General features: G+C 38.4%; 1 protein-coding gene across 2 annotated transcripts in view; it reads left to right on the forward strand.

The window, feature by feature from the left end:
* PHACTR1 (phosphatase and actin regulator 1) overlaps positions 1-13,884 on the forward strand; it is a 243,949-nt gene that overhangs the window by 147,299 nt on the left and 82,766 nt on the right. For both annotated transcript variants that reach the window (XM_088130728.1, XM_088130729.1), the window contains exon 2: positions 986-1,150. In XM_088130728.1, the coding sequence (XP_087986854.1) occupies positions 986-1,150 (165 nt within the window). The remainder of the gene's footprint in view (positions 1-985; positions 1,151-13,884) is intronic.

The raw sequence follows: 13,884 nt of genomic DNA on the forward strand, positions 1-13,884 counted from the left end.
CCTATATGTTCTTGTGTCCTCCAAATCATTTTGCCCTTAGATCTCTACACAACCCTTTAATAATAATACACACAGGGAAAAACCAAATGATAGAAAGATATGTTCCAGAAAGATCTGGAAGAGCAAAACAACCAAACATACCTGAAACCAACAAAACACTAACAAAGGCTCAGTATCCACCCAAACCCCAGGCCTGGGAGCAGAACTACACATGTAACAACTTCTGGAAGCTGTAGTGGGAACCATACAAATCTCCGCTGAGGATGCTGTTCCAGAGGGCAAGCACCATAACAAAGAATACATACTGCCTAGGTCTCATTGTATCATTGAAGGGGCCTGGAGCATGCTCAATCTCACTGGAAGAGCAGAAACTATTGACAACCCCTCAAATAACCAGGCCCTATGTCAAGGATCCTTGACTTATAAATCATTCTGTAGCATCTACCCTGGGATTATAAATGCTCATTAAGGATGTGCAGTTATTTGGATCTGATGCTGAAAAAGTGCTTTGGAGCAGGCAGGAGCACACAAACTGCATCTTCAACATCTTCTTAAAGAAGTTGGGTTCCTGGACTCACACAGTACCAGCATAATCCCTGGAGAATGCATGTTATTGTAGTGGCAGGCAATGCTTGGAGCTCTAGTTCAGCTCTAGGATGTGTCATTCAGTATTACTGATCTCTTTTAGTCCTTCCATGTATTTTTAAAGATAAACAGGAAATAAACTACTTCAGAATCTTCCTATCTTCCTTTCATAATCCAGAAGGGAAAGTCCTATCTGAGGTCTCTAGGATCATCTTCCCAGATTATTGGTGACCATTTGTAGCAAAAAGTGCTCCAAATTAATTTGTATTAATACTTACTTTGGTAGCACTCTATGAACATGGCTTCAAAATGGATAAATATTGCCCATCTGTTTTACTAACATGCCCCTTCTCTCCCCTTTCTCTCTTTTCTTCTTTTCCTTTCCTTTTTGAAAACCCAGCGGAGGAAGTGGAGAGACTGGCTGCAATGCGTTCAGACTCATTGGTTCCAGGGACACACACCCCTCCCATCAGGAGGAGAAGTAAGTTTGCCACTCTAGGAAGAATTTTCAAACCATGGAAATGGAGGAAGAAGAAGAGTGAAAAGTTCAAGCACACATCAGCAGGTAAATTGCAAACATCTTTTCAGCAGTGGATTGGATTAATATTTGTTTTCCAGAAAGTGGAAATAAATTGCTATTGTATAAGGATTACAAGCACCCCAAACTGTAAAGACATATCCACATTGGAACTTTATGGAACTTTAGTGGTCTCCTGTTCTCACTTGAGAGTATAGCATATATGTATGTTTTTGTGGTAGTGAGGAAGATAATAGCTCTCATGTCCAGAATTTTGAGAGAGAGAGAGATAATGTGTCATCAAATTGGTGTTGACTGTTAGCGACTACATAGATAGATTTTCTCCATGATAATATGTCCCTAACCTGGTCCTTCAGGTCTTCCAACAGTGCACCCATTGCCACTGTAACTGAGTCCATCCACTTTGATCCTCGTCTTCCTTTTCTTCCTTTCCTTCCACCATTCCCAGCATCAGAGCTTTCTCCAGAGAATTCAGTCTTTACATAATGTGTCCAAAGTATGATCATTTGAGGCTGGTCATTTGTGCCTGGAGTAAGGACTCTGGGTTGATCCAGAATTTTGGAAACAGGGTAAAGCAAGGGTTTGGTGCCCACTGTATAGATAAACAGGGAAAATATTTTTTATTCAATTGTAAAACTATCTGGGGGGACGCGGTGGCGCAGCGGCTTAATGATGCTGAAAGTTGCCGGCCAGAAATGGTCAACGCTTCAGCGGTTCGAGTCCAGCCTTCACGTTAGCAGGGTGAGCTCCTGTTTCCTCCCCAGTTCCTGTCAACCCAACAGTTCGAAAACTCACGTGAGTAGATAAATGGATACTCTCACTCTGGTGGGAGGAAAAATGCTGGCGGCGCCTTGCAAAAAGGAATCGGGAGCAGTTGCCGGTAAGCGCAAAAAACCCCGCGCGCCTGAAAAGGGCGCGAAGCAACGGAAACTCCGCCTCCTGTGCTCGCCAGCTGGGCTCTGCCCTAGGAAGGAGGCTCTGGCAAACCACTTCACACTTGCCTTGAAAACTGCAAGGACTCATCCAAAGCAGTCACTGCAGAGTCGGTAACGACTGAGCGCAGATAAAAAAAAAAAAAACTATCTGGAAATTGAATAGAAGAAGGATTATGATTGGGCTCCCTAATAGGCTTTCCTCTTGGAGAAGGTTTGTCTATATGGCCGCTAAGAGTCGACTCCAACTAATGGCATATCATCGATCAATCAGTAAGGTTGTTGGTGACAACTACTAAAGAGGTGAGTTGAGGCAAGAGTTCCCGCAATGAGAAAAAGGCCTGCCTTTATAATTAGATCTGTGCCGCTACCAAGCTGGAAGAAAATCTGATGTATTGTCCAAAGAGGATATATGAGAATACAGCTCTGCCCACGCATGCTACATCAGCACAAATGCTGGGTGCAGAGAGATGTTCTGAATGAAACTACTGTTCAGAACTCAAAATAGTTGGAGATATGGGGAATATCTTTTCTGCCCCCTTCTTGGCAACTATAAAATGCTCAGGTAATTGGTAGCTATATAGTAATTTATAGCATAGCAATATAAATCCTTAGGAGGAAACAGGAAAAAAAAAAAGAGGTCCCTTAACACTTTTCTGTTGACTGCTGTACCTCCAGGTTTGAACACCTTCTTAGTCTATGGTCCTGAACAGGGGCATTTCTTTTATGAAGCGGAATTGCATCACAACATGTTGTTCTACTTTTTACATAGAAAGAGGTGAGCAGACTGTCGTGTTAGGATCCTGGAGTTTATTCATCTACCTTCCATGACATCTCTTCACTCACCAACAGCACCTAAATCTCAATCTGTATAGCTGCTTTTTTTGGTATATACAGTATTTTCACCAACTTCCTCTCAGTTTTCCTTCTTTGTCTTTTTTCCTATATGTAAGATTTGTCTTGACCAGATTTTCAAAACTGTAATATATCCAACATGGCTCTTCATACCTGTTTTTAAGGGGCCAGGTACTGTTCTTTGATTCCAGAAATCAGCCCTTGACTTTTTAGTCTTGCTTTTAAATTGCTCAACAAATTGTGCTAAAAGTGTTTTCCTATAGACTAGTCAAGGTGGTAAGTGGGTGTTAATTCCCAGTGTTCATTTGCATGAGATGAGAAACTCATTCAGGAAGCTAAAGGGAATATCGAGGTAATTAATCTATTTATGAGAGCCAATTAAAATGTCTTAAGTTTATAGTAATAGCCCTGCTAGATCTGACAAAAAGTCTGTTTATTCAAACATCCTGTTACCCTTAGTGGCCAACCAGAAGGCTTCGAGGAACCTTTCTTGCTCTGTCTTCCCAGCAACTGGTCTCCACTGCATTGCCTAAAACTAGTGCACTAGCTTTCAAGTACAGTGGTACCTCTACTTACGAATGCCCCTACTTACGAAAATTTCAAGATACGATCAGCTCCGGCCCCAAAAATTTACCTCTACTTACGAATTCGCCTCGACTTACGAGCCATTTTCTGCCCGTTCCATGTAGTCCACGGCCATTTTTCCGCCCGTGCCACGTGGTCCGCAGCCATTTTTCCGCCCGTTCCACGTAGTCCGCGGCCATTTTTCCACCCCTGACACATGGTCCGTGGCCATTTTTCCACCCCTGACACGTGGTCCGCGGCTGTTTTTCCACCCCTGACACGTGGTCCGCGGCCATTTTTTCCGCCCTGCCGCGTGGTCAGCGGCTGTTTTTCCGCCCCTGCTGCGTGGTCCGCGGACGCCGGAACGGATTGACGGTAATTACATTGAACCTTATGGGAAAATTTACTTCGACTTGCGACCAACTCGACTTGCAATCAGAGTCACGGAACGGATTAAATTCGTAAGTAGAGGTACCACTGTATTGTAGAGCTTTTTGGCTGGATGAAGAGGAAGGGGAAAGTGGGAGAAGTTCCTTGGTGTGATGGAAAAACCTGTGGCTTTGAAGATGAAAACTTACCACTTTGTCACTGCAACTGTTCTAACAGGGGCAATTACATAAATTTAAGTAATTTGGTCCTTATGACCAAAGTCCAAAATTAGGGAGTAGCAGTGATTTTGCTGAATGTGAATAGTGAGGAGCTTGCATAGGAAACCACCTGATGTTGAAAATAAAGGAGAATAATACGGTATTTGCTTCTTACAGTTTCCATTTCCCTTTCTCTCTGCCAAAATGTAGGTTATAAGTTTTCAGGGGAGATCTATTACTGTTATTAGGTTTATGTTATACTAGCTAGACTAATGTCTGATCTAAACATATGATAAATACAAAGTATATGTTGGGGGAACATTCTGCAAATAGCCTCCTGCACATTGTTTAGCTCATTCTGATTTTGTATAGTCAGAAGGGATACCAAAGAGTTGACATGCTGAACTCCTGTGCCATGTTGTAACCATCTCTTTTTTCGAGCATCACTTCATACAGTTCCTCTTTAACAATAAAGGATCAGTCATGGACCCTAACTTCCTATTCTCACCTTGCGGGCCTGTCCTGAATTGACTGAACATAGCAACAAGCTCCTGGGGTGTACAGAAATGCATTAAAACAGTACATTTCAGTAAACCAGTTCAAAGTGAAATGCTTTTCTTCAGCAGAAACCACAAAAAGAAAAAGGAAGGCCCAGTTTGTGTATATGTGGGAGATAGATGATAGATAGATAGATAGATAGATAGATAGATAGATAGATAGATAGATAGATAGATTTTTGTATATATACAAAAAATAAAATAGGTACTAGTTTCCTAAATATAACATTAAGAAGCAGATACTTGATAGAGAAGTACGTATCTAGTTTGACGCTCAGGCCAGAGATAGCAGAAGAAAAACACGAACCCTGGGGATGGGGGGGAAGGTTGTATGAGGTTTGTTGCATACCCTAGACTTTTGAAAGTGGAATGATGGTACATTTAATATTCTCATCCTGAAGGATATGTTTTCTGAAGTTACATCTCAATTCTGATTATGTTCATTTTCAAGGAAGCATCCAGCAGTGTGTGCGTGTGTGTGTGTGTGTGTGTGTCAAAACAGGCAAGATGGTGGTTGCAGCATTACAATCAATCCTTTTGTACCTGCATGCAGTGTAGAAGCACGTACACATTATCCTGCGACGTGGGTAATGATGCCACAACTGCCATCTTGCCTGTTTTGACTCCCTGCCCGCCTGCAGATGATACTGAAAGCATCCTTAGCATATGTTAATTATTTCTGATAAAGAAAAAACATGCCGAATGCTTGATAGTCCTTTCCCTCTAAATAACCATAGGGATCCAGCAATAGGAGCTGCCCATCACTGATAAGCTCCCTTCTCAATAACATCAGTTTTATTTAGGAAATGAATATCTCTGGATCAGCTTTTCCTAGCCTGGGGTCCTCTGAAGATATTGGGAATCCAATTTCCAGAGTTCTCAGCATTACTGGGAAACTGCCTTTCTCAGAGGAAAGCTTTGTCAGAAACATGCAAAATAATAAAAAACTAAAATACAGACTAGGAGCCTGGTAGGATATCAGTGATGCAGAAGGAAAATGTGACACTTGTGAGTGATTTTTATTTGAGAGGGGCAGGATTATGAAATATTAACATATCAAACGTTCTTGAGATGCTTTGGCCCACAATCTTAACTATCCACCATTGAGGAGAAAGTTTGTCCAAAGTAACTGTAATGTATAGTGCGTAATTTTGTCCTACTTGTCAAGGATGATATACATAAGGCATTCTGCGTGACTTCCAAATCCATAGTGTTAGAGTTTCACTTAATATTTTTCAAATGATGAATTGTTACAAATCATAAACTTACACAAATACATTCTCACAAAGAACATCCGAAATCTAGAGATGGGATTTAATATACTAAGTGATACTACCTAAGTAGAAGTAAACATTTAATAGGAATAGCACATTAAATTAATCATAGGGTACTACATTTTTATATATTCTCGTTATTAAAAGTTTGTAAGCTATGCTAAACTTTATCAATTTCTTACCTACAGTCATCTTTTCTCAAAGATGAATTGAATTTCTAAGTAACATGAGATAGTGAAAGCTTTATCAGCTGCTAAGGATAATGTACTACTTAGAACAAAGGAAGTTGTTATGTAGTCATGTATATTCTAGTGCCTGGTAAAAGTCTTTTTTTTAAAAAAAAAAACCTTGTTTTTCCTTTCAACTTTTTGCTAATGTCAAAGAGATACTGTACCCCCAAATCAGTTTCCATCTAAGAGAAAGAGAGCAATCTGGAGCTTATTCAGACACTTAATCACTTCAAGCACAGTATTTGAACGGTCAGAACCTTCAAGGGGGAGTTTTAAAAAATCTTTAATTATGTAAACACCTCCGTTCTACTTATGTATTGAACTTTCTGCTATCCTACTCAGGGCAACAAAGACTGTGTCCTTTGGGAATGAAGACAAGAGAGCAGGTGGTGAACAATTTTGTAGAACACTGAAAACACTTTGTCTTGCTCTCACCTGACGAAAATATGCCTGAGTGTTATTTTCTGCAACGCATCATGAGATCTGATGGGTTGCTTGTTAATTATGAAGCTAGCATCATAATTTCTCCCAAGGGTCGTTGGGTATGTAGCTTAACCTGATGATTACCAGAAGAGAAAAACATTGCCAGTGGCTTTTCTCTGTAAAACAGGGGTCTTAGGGACTGTCCAGTACCTTCTACTTCTTCATTCACATTCTCAAAGGGTTTTTTTTTCCTTTGGGGGAGGTGTGTGAAATAATAATTAGCAGAACAACCAAAGACACTTACATAATCAAGCCTCTCTGCCTCAACTTCTCACCACTCACAGTATTTACATTCAGCTTCAACTGAGGTTAATTCCTATACATGTCTAACAATTAATATTTAGTTCTGTGTTACAGAATCAAAGCTAAAGTTTATATAGAATGTGCTCTAATGAGCTATTGTGGTTACATAGCTGATTCAAGCAAAGCATCGTCTTGAGTTTTGTTTCATCACATTCCAACATCTTTCGTTAAAATTTGGCTTGTATATTTCAGTTCAGATTTCATCCAGCATGAACTCACTAGATGATCTTTGGCAAAATACTGTTTCTGAATCTTATCCCCTGCTCACTTAGATTATATGAATAGTAATGCTGGCTTACTTTTCCAGATTGTTTGATTATTGTAATTACATCTTTAAAATACTTTGTGTACTTTTCAAAAGCTTTGCATAGATATTATTATACCATTACCATGTAAGTTGTGTGCTTGAGTATGATGTGCAACTTTTTGCAGAATCTGAATACCAGAGAGGTTATGTGCAACATGTTATGGAGGATATATTTTGTTACCTGAGAAGTGCAGCTGTTCCCATTTTTGTGTAAGAAGGCCAATCTGTCTGTACTGCCTATTCCATATATTGATTGATTACGTTTCTTTACTCTAGACCTCAAGCCAAGTCTGAGGTCTGATGGAGAAACATATCCAAGTGATTGGGTTTAGCAGAAACGAATCATAGCTCGGTACACTTTATTCTAAACAATGATTTGTGGAACAAGCCACTGTGGTTGGGTTCATGCATAATGCTAAGCATAAACCATAGCTTAAAATCCCACTCTCTGGGTTCACACTAAATTAACATGATATGTGAACCCAGCCCCACAATCTTGGGCTTCCTGACATGAGACTGAAATTTTGTCAGCTGCGCCTAAGTTAGAAAGAAGAAAGGGGATCCTAACTATGAACTACACTTTCTGAATACAAAGGCTGATTGGTGTTGATGACATATTTTTCCAAGGCACAAATATCAGATCAGAAGGAATAATACATGAATATCATTTGGTGGATCTCTACTATGACAATAGTATCCTAACCTAATCCTAAATTGGCATTAGTCGTTGCAATTGTCTATTTTTGAATGGGACTTTGAAAATATGGACTTCTGATGAAAGGAGATGTTTATTAAGTTTCTGTACAGCTGAATCTTTTGCAACCTCTTAAAAATCTGCTGCATTGCATATTTCTTACCATTAAGAAGCAGACTTTGGCTTCCTGGATTGAAAAGGCTTTTTAAGAATGTACTAACCCTCATGTTTTTGCTTTAATGACACATTTGTGAAAAAAAGGATCCTTCAATGTATCCAGGCTTACAGGAAAGAAATGTTTAATGAGGCCATTTGGATTTTATGCTAATTACACTTCCAGCTGCTATAAAGATTATATACAACAGCCTCAAACTGCAATTCTGTAATGCCTTTCTAAAATGGTATATTCCTGTACCAAAGAAGAAGAAAACAGTATGAAGTTAATCTGGAAGGATGGACTTTATAAACAGAATATAAAGCTTGAATAGGTGAAATAAAAGTGGCTCTCTGTGTTTCCTCTATCTGACTGGTAGACTGTATCATGTCTCAAAGGATTTGTCATCGAAAGTAGTAATAATGGTATTCCTGGAACTGCAGATGCAATTTTTAAAAAACCGATTCTCCTGAATAAGATGAATGTGTGTCAGTTGCAGCTGTCACACTGACAAGATTTGCAGCCATCTAAACAAACTCAGTGCCAGATATCTAATAATTTCACTAATGTAACCATCCACATAAAAAAAAAGCCACTAAGATTTATGGGGGGTTTTCTCTGAATATGGAACTGAAATTTGAAATCCATGTCTAACGCTATGATATGTATCTCTACTCAGAAATAGTTTTTGTTGTGTTCAAGAGGGTTTACTTCTAGGGAAGTGGGTATTTTACTGAAATCTAAGGGGGTCTTTATAAGACTATGCAATTTGGAATATCTATACACTAGTGCACATTATTAACTGCTTTATTTATGCAGTGAAGAGAGTTAAAACTAAAACCCACAATGTATTTGGACAAGTTTCACTTTTTGTAATAGAATCTTAAATATCACACAACATTTTTAACTTGTATCATGAGAGTGTTCTGAAAAGAACCTGTTTCTACCATGTATACCTGGACCTTCCTGCATAGAAGACTCTTTTTATTTAATCAGGTAAATCCTCAAAACCATCTTTTACTGAAGGTCTTGAATGTTTTAGGACCATTTCCTACGTACATGCTAAGTGGAGTGTGTCATTGAATTGACTCAACCAAAAGGCCTTGCTAATATCAAATCTCTTGATTAAATGTATTTGCTCACATTTAGCACTTGATGGGAATAGCCATTACTCAACAGTAGAACATTTGCAAGCTTTTTGATATCTGAAATTCTGCAGTAATCTTGGATAACAAAGCTCATAATCCTTGGTTCAGCATAGTCATGTTGGTGGGAAATAATGAAGATATATTCCAAAATATAGGGAGGGCACCAATTTCAGTCCAAGAAGGGCTAGAAAACCTTGGAGGCCTGCATAGGCAGTAAACAAAATGTGACTTCAGACAAATTTCAGAAGACTTCTGTAAATAATCATTTCACATCTCTGGCGTAAAAGAATTAGACCCTTCCTTAGCAGCCCAGTGTGGCAGTAGGTGGTAGAAAATGAGAGACAAAAGGAAGTTGTTGGCATCAGAGACTTGAGACATTCTTTCCATAGGAATAGAACCCAACACAATGTATTTCTCAGGTCCCCACTTCATTATAGAACTGACTAGTAACTTTTGGCCAGCCATTCTCTCTCAGCCAAACCTAGCCCACAAGCTTTTGTTATGGAGATATACACAAGGTCAACAAGGCTAACTCAGTATCAGGAGAGCCATGTGGAAGTTAACCTGACATTCCTTTGAGAATCAGGATTGGAACAGATCCATGATTAATATATACAGTATGGTCTTTTGGTTCTATGTGAGGGCAGATATTCAGGATCATCATCAATGCAGATCTGGATATATGGTTTATTTCTGTTGACTTTTAAGCAGTTGCTGTTTTAAAAGTTTCCAGGAGAAAGGTGGTTTATTGCTGGCATTTGTTTGCTTCTTCATTCATGATACCTTTTCAAGAAAAAAATGTACATGTGCCTTAACCTGATACTGCTGTTCATACTTCCAAGTCATGGGTTCTTATTAAAAATAATATAGGCACATCAGCTTGCAATGCATGCATAAATCCTGTTGATTTTATGAGTCAGAAAGACATATTGAACTGTCACTGAGAAAAATAGATGTGACTTATGTTACTTTGGAACTGAATTGTTGGTGTGAGAATTGGTCCTAGAATTCAGAGCAGGAAAATGTACATGCTACAGTATTATTCTAAATCAAAGTTAAGAGAATTATTATTTTATTATAATTATTTAATTATAAGAGAATTATTAGTTAAGAGATATATTAGTGTATTTGTCAGCATTGGCAGCAGTGTAATAAATGAAATTGGCATTTCTGAAGCAGGAGTAACGTAGACTACTGATGGAGCCACATTGTTCTATTGACCTCCTGCTTTCCTGAGCTACATTTGATTTGTCTCTTTGTTTTATTAAGGCCTGCAGCAGTGGTATAATACGCTCCTACCGGTAAGCAGGCCACTGTATTTTGACCTGACTGCAGCTTCTGGGTGTTGGGAATTTTCACCCAGGTTCTATTTTATGTTTAGATTTTCACACCACTAGTTTAATTAGCCTTGGATGAATGGCAGAGCTCGTGGTAGAGAGGACCCAGGATCCACTTAATTATCTGAGCTAAATGTATGCCAAAGATGACCATTCAAGATATTGCCCCAGTCACCTCAGAGGATTCTGGCCATGTGGCATCCAGACAAGAGCATATGAGCAACTTTACCTACAAACAAGTCACAGTGGCTTGCAGGGAGCTCTTCTCTCCTGTTCTTCCCTAATAGGAAGCAGTAACCTTGGGCAGAATCACTGAACAACAAGTTACTGATACAGTAAAAAATGGAAAAGTGACAATGCTTTGCTGCTCTTACTGCCACAGTTTGGCCAAAACACGAATTTGTACTCAATCATATTCATTCTTCATCTTATGCCAGTGGTGTTCTAGGGGTTCTCTCAGAACTCCTTGGTATATCAAGGCATTCCTTCAGATTGGGATGCAGAGAAAAAACATCCACATTCAATCTTATTCAACCTTCTTGCTATCTCTGAATTTCAGAGTTCAACCTAGTGTGTGGAAAAACTGACTACCAAATCTCTTCTTATATACCCACTAAAAACTAACTGGATCCATTCAGGGGCTAGGGCAGACCTTCTTTATTAAGGTCCTCCATCCTTGCAACAATGGCAGATGCCAATGAACCATATATTGATCATGCAGTGATCTGACCACAGTGAAGAATTAATGACCACGTCCTCTTCTTTTCAATCATCTCCTCCAAGATAAAAGGGTAGGTTAGGGTGAACTTAGTTTAATCTCTCAATATTTATTTGTTGTCTCTCATTAATCTTACCAATATTAACATTAAGGTCCGTACCATTCTTTCTGTGTGACAGAAAATTAAAAGGTTGCCATAATTAAAAGAAATTGTAGGCAGAATTTAGAAAGATCCATGATTGCCTATGAATCATTGTATGACTATTTACAGGTACTTGGAAAAAGATGAGATGAACTCAGTGAAAATAGGGATGGTGATACTTACTCCTCCATAAGGAAAATGCACCATAATGTGACTAGACTCTGCTTAAATTGATTTCCATGGATTTCTTTAAGCATTTCTTGAGCTGGTTTCTTTCACAAAAGCATTATTACCACATATTGCAGCGTGGGAACTATTCTCTAGTTGAAAGAATGGTTATTTGGGGAGTCTGGGGAAAGTAATCCTGTGCCTGTTGGGTTCTTACAAAATAAATTGACTCAAGAATCTTTCTCACCACGATTTGTGTGAACAAAATCAAACTCTATTGCAAATATACTATAAGCCCTTTGATTATGTATATTCTGTTTGATTTTCACCTGACATTATAGCTGCCAGAACCACAATGATGCTTGTTGCTGAATATATGTGAATATATGAGATGCTGCTTTTATTAAATATTCTCAATTGGTATATTGTATTTTAAAGCACGGGATTTATAGCAATACATTCTCTTATGAAGGATCACTGTCTGAGCTGAATCTCATTCTGCATTGCTGAAGGCTCTACTGTGTTCATTTCTGACACAGACAGCCCAGCATCAGTTTAAAAGCCAAGGGGATGTTTACTTTTTGGCTTAGAAATATGCTTCCTAAACAGAATGCAGTCTAATGTTATCACTTGGCCAAAATGAACCTCAACAGTGGCACAGCTTGCAAAATGGGAACCTACTATTCATGCACACCCATTTATATGTATTAAAATATAAACATACAATAAACTGAGCGTGTGCAGACACACATCTTTTACAGACATCAACAGATTTAGGGATTTAGGAATTTCTAAAAAGCTATTCACTAGTAAGAGGTTTTGCAAGTATTCAGAAAAAAACAAACCAGAATCACTCGATATGGAATTACCTTAGATCAGGCTTTCCCATGCAGACAGGGAATTGTGGGAGTTGTGAGCCATTACATTAGGAGGGCATCAGATTTAAGAAAGCTTGTCTTAAATTCTGAGTCTCAAAATCAATGCCACAGAAATGAAAAATAGAAAAACCGCCCCATCTAGTAAATGAATCTGTTTTCTTTCTGATTCCGATCTGAGAATGATGGAAGAATTCCAATTCCATTATAGTTTAAACCTATAAGTCTTCAATAACTTATTTGTTGTAACTCTAGAACAGGTTGAACTCCAATTTATAAGATGGTATAAATGATTCTAATATAATTAAGTAGTGACTCGGTGCTAGTAGGAATCAATGCTTTCTTTTAATTGAAACTTTTGGAGATGCTGTAACTTAAATTTATTTAACATTTCTGTTCAATTATGCTTTTCAAATAAAATTCAGCTTTGATTCCAACTCAGGAAAAACAAAAAGGTTGGGTTTAGGTTTGCATTGCTTTTTCATGAGAAACTAAGGAGAAAGATTACAATTATACATCCTTATGTGCAACCAAATTAAATTGTCAGTCAGGATCAAAACAAAGGCTGTTAAACTTCCATAGTTCGATACAAATATATTATAATTCCATTCAGAAAAGTTTCATTTTGCTATTACTTCAGTTTTCTGAATTCCAACAAGGTTGTTGGAATATTTTTGAGAGATGCTATCCCCATAGTGTCTGAGGAACAGATGTTTTCTACTTCCTGTAGTCTTCTACATACGTCCCCATGTTCCTAGAGAAAGCTTCACAGCCAGTATTTTAGTCCATGATCCCCAGTTCAATTTTTCCAAATACAAAATGTCAAACCATGAGATGATGATGTCGGGCAGAGTACAAAGCACGAACACTCCTGTTTGTGCAGAGCGCAGCAAAAACTCCAGGAAAAGTTATCCAGGAAAGATACACATCAGCATTGCAGCTGTTCACAATGCAATGTCCATTTCTTGTTTCCCAAAGAAATCCAGTCAGAAAATATATACTAACTGGTGTTTATTGATAAAAATGCAAAATTCCATAAAATGCAAATATCATACAAAATATAAAGAAAAACACATCTTATGTAATGTAGCATCCGACTTATTAGCAACACAAGCTTAACAAAACCTCTAGCTACAAACTCTCGGAGAAGAGGTACACTACTTGGTAATTTGTTACAACTACATAGTCCATAAAAATGATTACATGGTGCTATACTGAGCGAAAGCTATACACACACACACACTGAGACACTGAGAGGCTGAACATTTTCCCCTCATTATATTATAGCTCCATGCCACCCCCACTGAGTGAGTAGCATACACACGCCAATAGGTGGCAGTAAATAGCACAATACACAACACACAATAACAGGTGTTTCTCACATGATCTCTGTAGCCAAAATATTATTTATTATTGTTGTAAAGATAACGGGA

Source organism: Python bivittatus, unplaced genomic scaffold, assembly GCF_059951505.1.
Source record: "Python bivittatus isolate LINGU-HERP-01145 unplaced genomic scaffold, Pbiv_v1 ctg000840_np1212, whole genome shotgun sequence".
NCBI lineage: Eukaryota > Metazoa > Chordata > Lepidosauria > Squamata > Pythonidae > Python > Python bivittatus.